The sequence below is a fragment of the Nothoprocta perdicaria genome, unplaced genomic scaffold (assembly GCF_003342845.1).
Source record: "Nothoprocta perdicaria isolate Ctin4 unplaced genomic scaffold, notPer1 scaffold_0, whole genome shotgun sequence".
In the NCBI taxonomy this organism is placed as follows: Eukaryota; Metazoa; Chordata; class Aves; order Tinamiformes; family Tinamidae; genus Nothoprocta; species Nothoprocta perdicaria.
Genome location: NW_020454092.1, coordinates 18,384,191 through 18,396,839, shown reverse-complemented (window position 1 = coordinate 18,396,839; position 12,649 = coordinate 18,384,191). Strand labels below are relative to the sequence as shown.

Sequence of the window (12,649 nt, the reverse complement as noted above, 5' to 3'; positions counted from 1 at the left end):
CCTGAGCCCCGCGCCGCTCCCGCGCCGCCGCCGCCGGCGCCATGGAGAGCGAGGAGGAGCAGCACATGACCACGCTGCTCTGCATGGGCTTCTCGGACGCGGCCGCCATCCGCAAGGCGCTGCGCCTCGCCAAGAACGACATCAACGAGGCCGTGGCGCTGCTCACCAACGAGCGGCCCGGCCTCCACTACGGCGGCTACGAGCCCATGGAGAGCGGGCAGGGCCCGCCCGGCGGACACGGATCCCCCGCCGGCGGGCACGGGCCCCGCGGCGGCGACGGCGACGGCGGCGGCGGCGGCAGCGGCGGCTTCGACCCGCCGCCCGCCTACCACGAAGTGGTGGAGACCGAGGTGAGGGGCCGCCGGGATTTCCCTATCCCCCTCCCGTTTCCTTCCTTTTTTTTTTTCCCTTTTTTTTTTTTCTTGCCCTCTAGGAATGCGTGGCCGCGGTAGCTTGTCGTCTGTCCGTCCCCCCCGCCCTGTCCCTTCTTGCATAACCCTAATGGGTGTCATATATATATATATTTAACTGTTCGCACTTGGGCATTCCTCTGCTTGGGGTTTTAGTGGGAGACGCTAAGCATAACCACCGAAATAGAGCTGTTTCAGAATTGCTGTTTTAGTTAAGGTCCCCGTCACGGTTTGGGCTGCGCGGTGTTGCAAGCCCGTGTTTAAATGCCCTTTGCAGCTCCTGCCTCCCGCCGCGCCTGCCCTTTTCCCTCTCGCCTCCTCCATGCAGTGCCGGCGCTCCGGACTCCGCAGGCAGCGGATGCGCTCGCGGCTCCATCCCGCCGCCTTCCGCACACGGAGCAGCCCCGGAGCACTCGCTTGGGAAAGGACGCTCCARGGCTTTGCTCCAAGGCGCTTCTCCTGCTCCAAGGGTTTTCTCAAAGAACTTGAGGGGAAAAAGAGCTAATGGGTGGTGTCCGGACTGCGGGACACGTGGGGATAAGGAGGCAAGAGCGGCCGCACGGTGTCTGCCAAAGGGCTACCCCGTGTCTCCAAGCATGGCCAGGAGCCCCTGTSTAAGCACCCAAGGGAGAACAGGGGAGCTTGGGGACCCTCCCAGGCCCTCGGGCATCCCTAGGCCGGAAAGCGTGGCTTTCCACATCCCTATGTCTGCATTAAAGCATAAACGAAGCATGTACACGCATATCTGCTTGCGTGTAAGCTTCCCCTGGGCATCATTCGTGTCCATGGCCCCRTTAGCCACCCTGGAGCCCAGGTGTGCGGCGCCAAGGTGTGTGATCCCRTGCGCTGCGCCGCCTGCGCCGGCTCCCTCGCTCATCCCGGAGGATGTGGAGCACGGCGGCCTGGGCTGCCGGCGTGCGCGGGAAGAGCCGCTGCCTGCTGATCGAAGCAGGAGAAAATGGGACCTTTGCTGCACAGGTTGGGAATGAGCGAGAGCTGCTGCCCTAATGCTGCTTGTTTTCACGCAGGTTTTTGTCATCATCAAGAGGGTGGGTTTTCCTTTCGGATATTTTATAGTTACAGATGGGAAAATCTGGGTTGTGAGTGTGATATTTAAAGAGATGCTGTCAGTGTAAACTTCACAGAAGCGCTTTTTTCCCCCTCTCTGCTGTTCCTGTTACAAATGACACTTTGTCAACTTGAGGAGAATTTTTTCCTATTATTTCAGTTTGTGTCTGATGAAACTTCGCTTATGTTTCCTAGTTCCTTTTGCCAGTCTTGTTATTGTTTGCTCTCGCTTGTATTCTTGCTAACCCATGCAAGGGAAAACAAAACACTTGCATGTAGGTAAATGACTACACATCCATGAAACAGGTAGGCTCAGAAGGCCTAAAGCACGATTTCTACGTAAAACTCTTATACAGAAACAGACCTGGATTTAATAATTACATTCACTTGGATATAAAAGTTCATTTACCTTTGTACATGTGGGAAAGAGAATATTATGTTAAAGTTTTACATGGAAAAAATATCAAGASTTGGGCTTGTTGCCTCTGTTTATTTGTCTAATACTGCATTGCAGTGTAGTAACCTTTCAAAATGGGGAGAGGGGGATTATTCTTGATCAGCTTTTTATTCTTCAAATGAAATCTGTAGCTATGCTGAATAAACTAATAATATTATTTAAGTGGTTAATTAACAGGAAACTTTCAGTGCAGGCTTATAGCATGTGAAGCTGTTCAAAAAGTCAATTGCACAATGTTATTCATTGCAGTCTTATGCATTATGTTGAATAATATTCCATGTTGTAGATAATACTGTTTTGTGGAAACACAGAATTTGGATGTTATTTCTTTCTATCTTACTATTGCTGTCATCTCTAACAATCTTCAAAGTACATGTTCCTTTTCATAGTACCCATTGCCTCATTTTCTTAATGGAAACGTGGTGACTAGTTCAGGTTTTGGTCTGGATTTTGGATTGTATTTATCAGTGACGTGCATGAATGTTTAACATTAAAAGAATTCATGTTCACGAGTACATCTATACGTGTATTCATGATCAACAGAGCAAGCTTATTTGAAAATTTTCCCTGAAAATATGTGATCTGGTAAACCTTTCCATGAGTCAGTGGATACAAGTTAGGGATAGATTTTGTAGGACAAGAATAATAGGAAAGCTTCAGTCATGCCGCAAGGTATGATAAATCTGTACTTTGTATTTACATTTTTTTTTGAGCGAGTGCAGCTTACACTGCCTATAAAAATAGATTTATGAATGATTAAACACTTCATTTTCTTTAATCAGTAATGAATCCATTATGTTCGCCTATGCTTATGCAGTGCCTATTACATAACATTAGTCTGTTTTGCTCAGTAAGTGTGTTGATCAAAGAAAGGTTTATCTGTGGCTTTTCACAGACTAGCACAGCAGCCAGATACATGTTGGAGCGGGAAAAAGTGTTATTTTGTTCAGGTACAGTATGTGTGTGTCCTCTTTGCCTTCAGCGGTCCGGGCTTTTGGCCTTGGAGGGCACCTGGAGGGGTTATGGGAGCCTGAGATAAGGGCACGGCCACCCCCACTTTCCCAAGAGCTGAAACACAGGCTAATGTCTTCCGAAGAGCAACCAGTGGATTGAGCTTAAAATTAATCACTCTAGTGTCTCTGTGCAGTCTTGTTGATGTGACTGTGCTCGACTCATTAAAAGGAAGACATAAAAATTCGGGAATATAAAAAGGTCTTCACATAGACTTGTGCAGTGCTTCTGAAATATCCGTAATTGTAACTCTAGCCGAGCTTTCCAAGTCCTGCAGTGCCAAACCTTGAGTTAAGATCTGCTTTTGCAAGGGGTACATTTACTTCTTTGACATGATATCTATGTTTATGTTGTCTGTTGTCTGAAATAAATCTGATAAGCATATTTTGGCAAAAACATGGGATAATGTGTGTTTATTCCTTAGGCAACATATGGTATGTTTTTTGGCAGAAACAAAGGTTTATGCTCATCTCTTCATATGACTATGAGCTATGCTGCTATATGAACTGCTGACAAATCCTTTACTTTTGAAATGATGAAAAGTCTGTTGGTGCCTTGGAGGGCTTCACCCACAGCACTGGCCATGGGAAATGAATGTGGGGATTGGGACCAGTGAACCTAAATTGCAGTAAGAGGTAGGAACCCACTGATACTAAAGATACGGAACTTAATAGCAACAGCAAGTGCACAAGCAGTTTGTGTAACGTTTCCTAAAATAAGCCTGATGTGCTTTTGAGCAGCTTCTGAGAATCACTGCTATGACCTCCTTGACAAATGGTGATTACTAGATTGCATTACCTTCTAGCTGTTCATGGCTGCTTTAGCATGTGCCCTTTTTTTTTGCTTCCACTCTATCAAAAACTCAGCGTATGCCAGGTTTTATTAGGATAAGGTTTATGTTAAAAATTTGTCTAAGATTGTTGTTATAAGTGCTGTTCCAATCCAAGAAAAGGAGCTTTTATAAAGGCAGCAGAACAGCAACTTCAGTCAGAACCAGCGCAGGGAAGAGCTTCTCACTAGTCATGCTGCAGAATTTGTGCATTCAAAACCCTGTCTCTCCTCGTTATTAGAGCTYAGTACTGGAAGCAGTTCTGCTGCAGATGTGCTCTGTCGCTTAGGATTTGTAGCTTAATCTTTTATTTAGTTTCTAATGTGTAAAATGAGGATAATGGTTTGTGCTGTATAGGTGTATTGCTGATGTGAGACTTGTGAAGCTCTTTGATCCTTGAATGGAAGGAATTGTATTTATTTAAGGACATAAAAAGCTATCTTTGTACTTAGCCTTTAAGAAAATGATAAATTTCTCACTGCAATTTTTGAACTTCAAAGTCAGCCTTCTCTCATAAGTAGAGCTGAGCTGTGCAAAAGAGTATTTGTGGTGTTCTGCTATGGAAGCCGTGCAGTATGGCTTGTCTAGGAATTGGCCTTGTAAAACAATTAAGCAATCAAATAAAGCTTTGTGGTGGATTCTGGCACTGAGTCCCTGGCCAGATGCCATCAGAACGTCAAGTAGAAACTAGTATTTTAGTACTCCTGGTTTTCGGCATCATTGCATTCAAAACTCGGTGGCCCTGGCATAGTGCTTTTTCCTTGAATTGGGGCACCCAAATGTTTTCTTGTATTTCGGAAAATGCCCTGGTTTATCATGCTGGTCAAAGATGCAGAGTTACTATGTGAAGGTGGGAGAATTGGCAGGGTGGAGGGATAAGACTGACAGGTGCAGCTGATTAATTTTAAGTGTAAGCCTTGTTTCAAATTATTTGTAAGGCCCTTATATAATGTGATTGTTGAAATAATCTTCAGATCGAGGCTTAAATTACTAGTTCAGCAGTGAAGGTGATGTCTATGGAGTCACTGGAGGTAGGGGCTAAGTCTTCTGCAGAGCCATCTCCTCAGCTGGGCAGGAAGTGTTTGTGCTGTAATGTTCTCTGGGGGCTTTTTCTGGTAGCCTTCCCACTTGAAAGTACTATTCTGTGGCAGCTATTTAATAAGGAAGTGAAATACTGAGGAAGAATAAGAATAAAAACAAATTAACCAGTGTTAGAAGTTAATTCCAGCAAATCATTTGGATTGCTTTTGGGTTAAGGAACAGTAGCTCTTTGTATGAAGAGGGCAAAGATGGAAGGGAAGGGCCAATTTCTTTTGTAAAGCTCTCAATTTGAAAAACACACGTATTTGTGCTGCCATAGGAATAGGCTTTGGTATGGATGTTTCTGTTATGCTTCATGGGCTAAACTAAAAAAAGCCCCATGTCCCCTGAATGCTCCTTGCCACTTGATCTTCCTGCTCGCTCCAGGACAACAGTTTGGACTCCTTTTCTTCTGGTGCCCAGCAGAGCAGACCTGACAGACATTTAAAGGTTGCTCACATAAGTTGATTGCAGTCAAACCATTTTCTCTGTAGGCACTAGTCTTTGTCGTGCAGAACATCTCTGCACCCCTGAAGAATAAAAGTGTAAGTGTTCAGCAGTATTATTGAATCATTCTCCATCCAGAACTTAAGGTTTGGCCACTAAAAGGTTTAATAGATGGTTTATCTAGTGTTGCTGCAGCACTTTGCTATTAACACCCGGTCAGTTAACGAAGGAAAGCAGATATATTGGCTTAATTTTAATCTCAGGAATTCTAAGCATTTGTGATTTGCTGCTTTATTGCATCAAAGCATAATATTTATGTGATACCGTGAAAAGTTATATTGAATTTTTTGAAAATAAGCACGTGTGCACACACACACACACACACACAAATCATGGTTAGGAAAACTTAGGGGTTAAGAGGAACAGTGATATCAACTTGGTGTTTGTAGTTATTCTTAGGAAAGTCTTTAAGAAGCTTCAGAGATGATACTGAAAACATCCAAGTTATGTGTGTTTTCCTAGGTTTCTTATGAATGGCATTCCTAACTGTATTAATACTATAGTTAATACTATAGTAATAGCATAAAAAGACTTAAGAACTTCCTCTTTTTAAGTTAACTATATGGGTCTTATTTATTGCAGATAGTCTTTACCRGGCATGGTTCGTTTTGTTGGAATGCTCAGCACGTCGTAGTGCCTGTGCTTCCCTCCGAACACCGCGCAAAGCCTGTGTGGCACCGTGGCACCATCACCTCTCAGGGACTGGTGTCCAATGAAGGTACCAGCCTAAGCAGTGATTTAGGAAATCCCAATTAACTTCTACCGTTGCTGAAAAGTCTCTTTTTTCCCTCCCAAGCTCATATTTTGGCTTATTCCCAGTTCTACACAGTACTTGGGTTTTGAGAGAAGGGAGAAGAAAGGATGTGCTTTTTTGTGGTTGATTTATTAAAATCCTTTACACCTATTAAGGAGCATTTAGTCTAACTATTCATGCTTGATAATGTACTTGTAATACTCTCATTTAAAGCCAGTCCAAAGCTTTCTATGAAACCTTTCACTAAGCAATTGAGAATTTTCTTARGAGATATTTTCTGTATTGTGAGAATACAAAGTAGCTCCAGTTAGATGGAATCTGTATTAAAAAAGACTGTTATCGTTCCTTCATATTAACAAATGAAATATTTTTTTTTCTTAGGACATGGTTTACTTGTGTAACAAAGGCTTAGTAAATTCGGATTGTATAGCAAAAAAATCGAACTTAAGGATTTAATTTTTTTGTATATAAAAATCCAAATACCTCCCAAACAAGCTTACTTGCCCTTAATGGGACACAAACTACATAAGTATTCCTTTCTCTCACTATAGTGGGGATTTTTGCATATAGATGTTTTTGTGTTCATGAAAATGCAAGAGCAAAATGGTGTATCCATTTAAGAGTTAGAACAATTCAAAACTATTACTATACTTGGGAGGTAAATGGTTGTTGCTCACTGAAGCTCTTAAGAAATCATGGTAGGTTTTCTTATTGCTAACTAGTCTCTTTTGAAATAGATTTTCTTGTAGGGGCTTAAAGTTCTTTGAGCTCTTGGAATACCAATGTGTAAAAATAAGTAGGTTACAAATATGAGAACTTGCATGTTTTGAAATGCTGTCTGCCTTCTGTGTAGTGTTTGCAAGTATATGAGTACAAAGCAGTAGCTTTGATGTATCTGAAAAGGTTTAAAATCTTATCCCCTGTGAATCAATTCTAGGAAACAGAATATCCTGCTTTTAAGAGTTAATTAAAAGAAAAAAACAGAATAGGCATTGAGGCATAAAAGCAAAAGCTTCTTTAATCAGCAGTCTCCCAGATAAAGAGAAGAGGAGCTGTCAAGAGCTGGCTTCAGGCCTCAGAGCTTCTCTCACAAGTTGAYGGACATCCAGCAATAGGTCCGAGTAGAGAAATGCTCTTTCTGTTTATATAGTTATTTGATGTATTGCTTCTGTACTGCCTCCACGTGAGCATCTTGCAGGATTTTGCAAGCACTGGTGGATCAGGCACYGACCCGCTCTGCCAGAGGGAAGTATCGTTAGCGGCGCTTGCAGCTGGGGAAATGGAAACACTGCAGAATTGGCTTCCTTGTTGTTGCATCCCGTGTCTGTAGCAGATCTGAAAGAGGTTTTGACTTCTGGTTTTGGCTTTAACCTTTTTTTTTTTTCCATTGCTTGTTTCCAGAGCAATTGAATTTTTTTCTGTTTATAGGTTTGKATTAAGAAAACAGTTTCTTTTTCTTTAACAATGTAGTGGAGCATCAAAAACAGTTTTCTCCTCTGCAAACCAGTGCTATTTTGTAAAGCAAACAAAAATACAGTTCCGAGGGTGGACATGAGGTTGGAGGGAACTGCTGGATCTGCTGCTATTAAATGCTGTGAACCTATTGCATACCAAAAGAAAGAGCACTTTTTGGGGTTCTGTTTTGTAAATTATATTAGATTCAGAACACTATATGCAACTTAGCTGTGATGATAATAATTTATTGTTAGTCTTTTATTAAAATCAAGTTAGCAAATTTAATTAGTAATTTACCTGTAAGTGATAGTAAGACCACCAGCAAGAACCAAAATACTTTCTGAAATCCTTGTTATTTTATGTACAGTAACAAGTATCATGTGAGTGGCTTTAGATRAATTCCCGTTGGTGAATCAGTGAGCTGAACTTTGAGGGAATATGTTTATAATTTTGATCTGTGAACTTGTGGGTAATTAAAGCTAATTTATATTTCATTTCTTGTATAAGGGTTAATCTTGACTCTCCAACCAACTTTGTTGGTCTTCTCTGACAGGTTTTGTAGTGTGGACTTCAGCAGCACGTTCGAAATCATATATTTAACAACTGTTTTATTCAAATTTATAAAGAACTCTGGAAGGTACCTGGTCTCTTTAGAGAGAATCTGAAAATATTCTCTTGAGATCTTTGAGTGAAGATATTATTTTTGGGTGCKTGTATATTTGTTTATGGACATAAGGAAAATTTTACACCGTGAAAATAAGCTGAAAGAAGGAATCAAGTAGCCCTGTTAGACTGGGGCAAGATGCCTTCAGGGCTCTCRTATAGCCAAAGATGCAACCGGAGATATGGGAAAAGATGTTAAAGGTTTGCAGGCAAATGCTCTTTGGTCTTAAGCCTTAAGCTGCAGAAGGGAAAATGTCACTGAATGTTTCATGTGCACCGTGATTTTCTGCCTCAGAAAACAGATAGTTCTTGATTTTGAACAGTCYAACTTTGGGTGACTGTTTTCTTTGYTGTTACAGTTCAGCTGCAGGAGAGTAACCCTGCAAATCCAAAATTCCAGGTGCCACTTCAGGATTAAGTCTGTTCAGTGAGATCGCGTAGTCCTGATTTAGGCCATTGAGAGTAAGCAACAACGAGGGACATTGTTCTCAAGTCATCTATCTGAGGGGAAGGAAAAAAGATTCTCTATCAAAAAATACATAATCCCCAAAATACAACCCAGAAAACTGCTTTTGAGGAGACAGCCATGGCCTTGTGCACTCCTTATTTTCCATAGCATCTTCTTTGAAAGCTTTTATTGCAGCTCCAAGACAATGTCCATGGATCCGTGGTGATGGTTGTAGCCCCTCGGCCTCGAGGGGTGGGTAGCGGCTCCTTATTCAGTTTGTGACCAGCTTCAGAGCACATGAGGTCTGCAGCATTTSTCCAAGGGAACTTCGGGTTGCTCCGCCAAGGAGCTGACATTGCGCCTMGTCATGGAGCACTTTGTTAATGCAACTGCTGCTAGTAAATCCCTCCCCTCAAAGAGCAGCATGCAGATCTGTGTTTAGAGAGGCTGTTATTTATCCTAGATATGTTTTGAGAAATGAGACTGAATGTGCAGTAATATAAACGATCTGAAAAGGGCGGTAATTTCCAAGAAGTACAGAGTAATAAATTACTGCCTTGAAGTGGATTTTGAGTTGGACTTCTGACCTCTTTGGGAGTTTATTGGAGACTGCTGCAGGTTGAGCAGGAGCTGTGAAGCTGCTCAGTGTCGGGCGTTCGTAGAATTGTTATGTAATTGAGCTCGGTGCTTTATTGGCAGGGCTTTAGTAGCAGAAAACCTGACGTGCAAGAGTGACTTGTCTGATGAATAGAGTGTGGCAGAGATGGGCTCCCTCCTTGACAGTAGCTGCCCATGTTATTGGGGCTGTATTTCCAGTACTGCACCTGCTCTTACCACTGGTATAAAAGAAGATGTCCTTTTTCCCTATGTTGTTGGTAGACATAATCCTGCAATAAGYGACTGCTTTCCTTGGCACAACTGTTATGATAATGCCCTTACCTGGAGGAGCTGAATGTACAGTTCAGAAAAAGCATTACTGTGGTATCTCTCTATGAATTTCCTTAATTTTACCAACTTTTTATCACTTAAAAGAATAAAGTGAACAAAGAGCAACTTTGCTTAAATGTAGTCAGGGAGGCAGAACAAGAGCTGAGTTTTTCAGCAGCAGTTGAGCCCTGCACTGCTGCTAGGCTGAATCCCTCAAAGGCTGGTGCTGGCAGTGGATGTTTTTATTTACCATGGACACCTTTCCCTGGGGGATGGAGAAACAGCAGCTGGGTGAGGTAGCACTTGGTGAAGTGTCGCTTTCATTTGCTGCTAGTCTGGCTTGAACTGAGCTCTGAGACCTCGCTGTAAGCTGTTACTATTACCGTAAAGATTTCCTTTTAATTTTACTCAGTGTTCAAGAAATGAGTTCGGGTTCTGGCTAGGTGTCCTCTACAGAAATGCTAAATTTATCTGTTGTTTGTTAATCGCTACCATGTGCCATTTCCTAGGCAACCTTTGCTTTTAAATACTTCCTTTTTTTTTTTTTTCTTCCCCTAGCAGTATTAAATTAGCTTAGACCTTTAAATGCTATTTCTTCAAAAGCTGGCAAGCCGTGATTTACCAGGCATGAGTTAGGCTAGAATTGCATGTGCAGTCCTGGATTGCACAACTTCAGCTTCCCAAGCTGGCGTCCAGGTCTCTCGAAGGAAGTGCAGCTTCCGATAATGACAAATTTGGGACTAAACCATTAGCAGACTGTTGTGGGAAGGCAGCACGTTGCTTCCCAAACATCAATGGGCTTTCAGTTCTGACTACTATTTTATATCCCATTTCTATAAATATTAATGCTGATTTACAGGCAGGTTATTAAGCCCGGATGCTGTGTGCTGCRGTCTCCTGCACCATCAAATTTTATAGGATGGACTTGATGCAATTGATGCTTATGGGTTAGTGTTTTTTAATCATTATGAAAGTGAATATGAAGTGTTGACTTTTTAATATACGTGTCTAATGCTTCAAGTGGCACGTGTAGTGAGGAAACCAGGAACACCCTTCTCTGTGTGGATTGACTGCATTTTTTGCATACGGCTTCCTCTTGAGTTTATTTGATTTCCCTTGGTTTATTCCTCTCTAATTGCTGCACTCGCTTTCCTGATGCTGTTTTTCACACCTGAATGYGTTTCCTGCTTGTTCCTCCTCCCTTCGTGTTCCTGGCTTCTCTCCTCGTGGGATCTTGTTACTGCCACCGCGCTTCTGTTTTCTTCTTTCTCTCACAGCTGCTCCCAGTTGCTGCCAGTCCTGATCCAAACAGTCTGTCCTTCCTCCTGCTTGGCTTCCTCCTGTTGTTTTGAAGACTGAGAAAACCTAGTACATGGGAACTCTTTGCACATGGGGTAGCTAGCCTCAAAATGAGGTTAAAATTGAAGGAATAGGTGACTTGTCTGCCCAGCCTCCTCTTTTCCCTGGTACTACTGRGACAGTTGCCTCGTGTGGCACTTCACGAGGAATGTGGGGCTAATTTTGTGTTGTGTCTGTGCACAGAAATAGCTGCTCTTCAGTGGCACCAGTGAAGGAGCTGGTAATGCTGAGCTGCTCCTGCTTCCTTTTCCCCTCATCTGCCTCCCCGAATGCTTTCCAGCAACTCAGTCTGGCTACAGAAGGAGGACGACTGTAGTCTACTTGTCAGCTACATTTAAGATATATTTTTTTCTTGGAATACTTTTTCTTATTARCTAGTTATCCAAATGTACTCGATTCATCGTCCTTTTTTTTAAATTTAATGGGGTGAGAGGATGATCAGATTGGTCTRTCTTGGAATGAACTATTCTGTATTTTCCAGCAGCTGCTGAACAAGGGATTAATGTGGGGAGTTCTGTGAAGATCAGGGTTTATACTCTACAGCCCCACAGGGACTAGAAGCAGTTATCACTTCAGTCTAGAATCTGTTATGTGAAGGAAAAGGATTTGCCATGTAAATAGGCAATTAGTTAGCAATTAGCCATGTAAACACAGTGGTTATCACCTACAGGAAATATATAAAGGTATGTAATCCCTTCCATAGAAATTGAAATATCAGTTTCTGCTTTGTAAAACACAAGCAGCCGCAGGGTTGGTGAGGATCTGACATGCTTGTTATAGGCATAGCCTTCTTTTCCAAAGCTACTAAATCCTTTAAAGTGTCTAGGAAAGATAAAAATTGCCTGACATCTTTTTATTCACAGAAAAACGATGAAAATGGGAATTGCTCTGGCGAAGGTATCGAGTTCCCAACGACCAACTTATATGAACTGGAGAGCAGAGTTTTAACAGATCACTGGTCCATACCGTATAAGCGGGAAGAGTCTCTAGGCAAGTGCCTAATTGCGTCCACGTATCTYGCAAGACTCGGTAAGTTCTGCTCATGCAAAAAGAATCTGCTCAAAAGATTTTATAGGCAGCTTAGCGGGCAGCTCTGCTTTCACATCCACTTTGCAGTTGTTTACACAGCACCCTGAGAAATGGTTGTATCTCTGTAAGTCACTAACAGTGAACTATACCTAACACTGAAAAACGTCAGTCTCTTTTTCTAAGAAGTTGTTTATTTTAGCTTTTTAGAAGAAATGGACCACATGTTTCTTTATGTTCTTACAATTGTAGGAGTTGCTGTTTTTCAGAGATAAATTGGAGCCTTTTTTTGATTGTGCTGGTTATTTTCCATTAGTAAAAACAAGCTGTCATCTACATTCATGCTCCACCAAGCTTGTGTAACTGGTTGTTTTTTCCCTGGTGAAAAGCTTATACTGCATTAAACTTGAATTTGATTTTTCAGTGTTCAGTACTTTGGCTGAGGGTTAAGTGCATTACGGAGGCGCCATGCCCAACTCATGGGATAATGATTGCAAGGTAGTTTTTCCATCATGCCTGGAGGCAGACTAAACGGAGGTTATAATCTGTTTTGAACAATGCAAGTTGTTAAGTTAAAAAGAAAAAAGCAAACTAAAACCACCACGTATGTGTTGTGTTCTCAGGGCTGTATGTGGGTTTGGTTCGGAGCGGGGTG

At 42.3% G+C, this 12,649-nt stretch overlaps 1 protein-coding gene across 3 annotated transcripts in view; it reads left to right on the top strand.

Annotated features, from left to right (window-relative positions):
- Positions 1-41: 41 nt before the first annotated feature.
- The window catches only part of USP24 (ubiquitin specific peptidase 24), a 61,382-nt gene continuing 48,774 nt past the window's right edge, over positions 42-12,649 (top strand). For all 3 annotated transcript variants that reach the window (XR_003248579.1, XM_026034617.1, XM_026034627.1), the window contains exons 1-2: positions 42-350; positions 11,832-11,997. Coding sequence is in view for 2 of the 3 variants with exons in the window: in XM_026034617.1 (XP_025890402.1) it covers positions 42-350; positions 11,832-11,997 (475 nt within the window). In the remaining variant the exon portion in view is untranslated. The remainder of the gene's footprint in view (positions 351-11,831; positions 11,998-12,649) is intronic.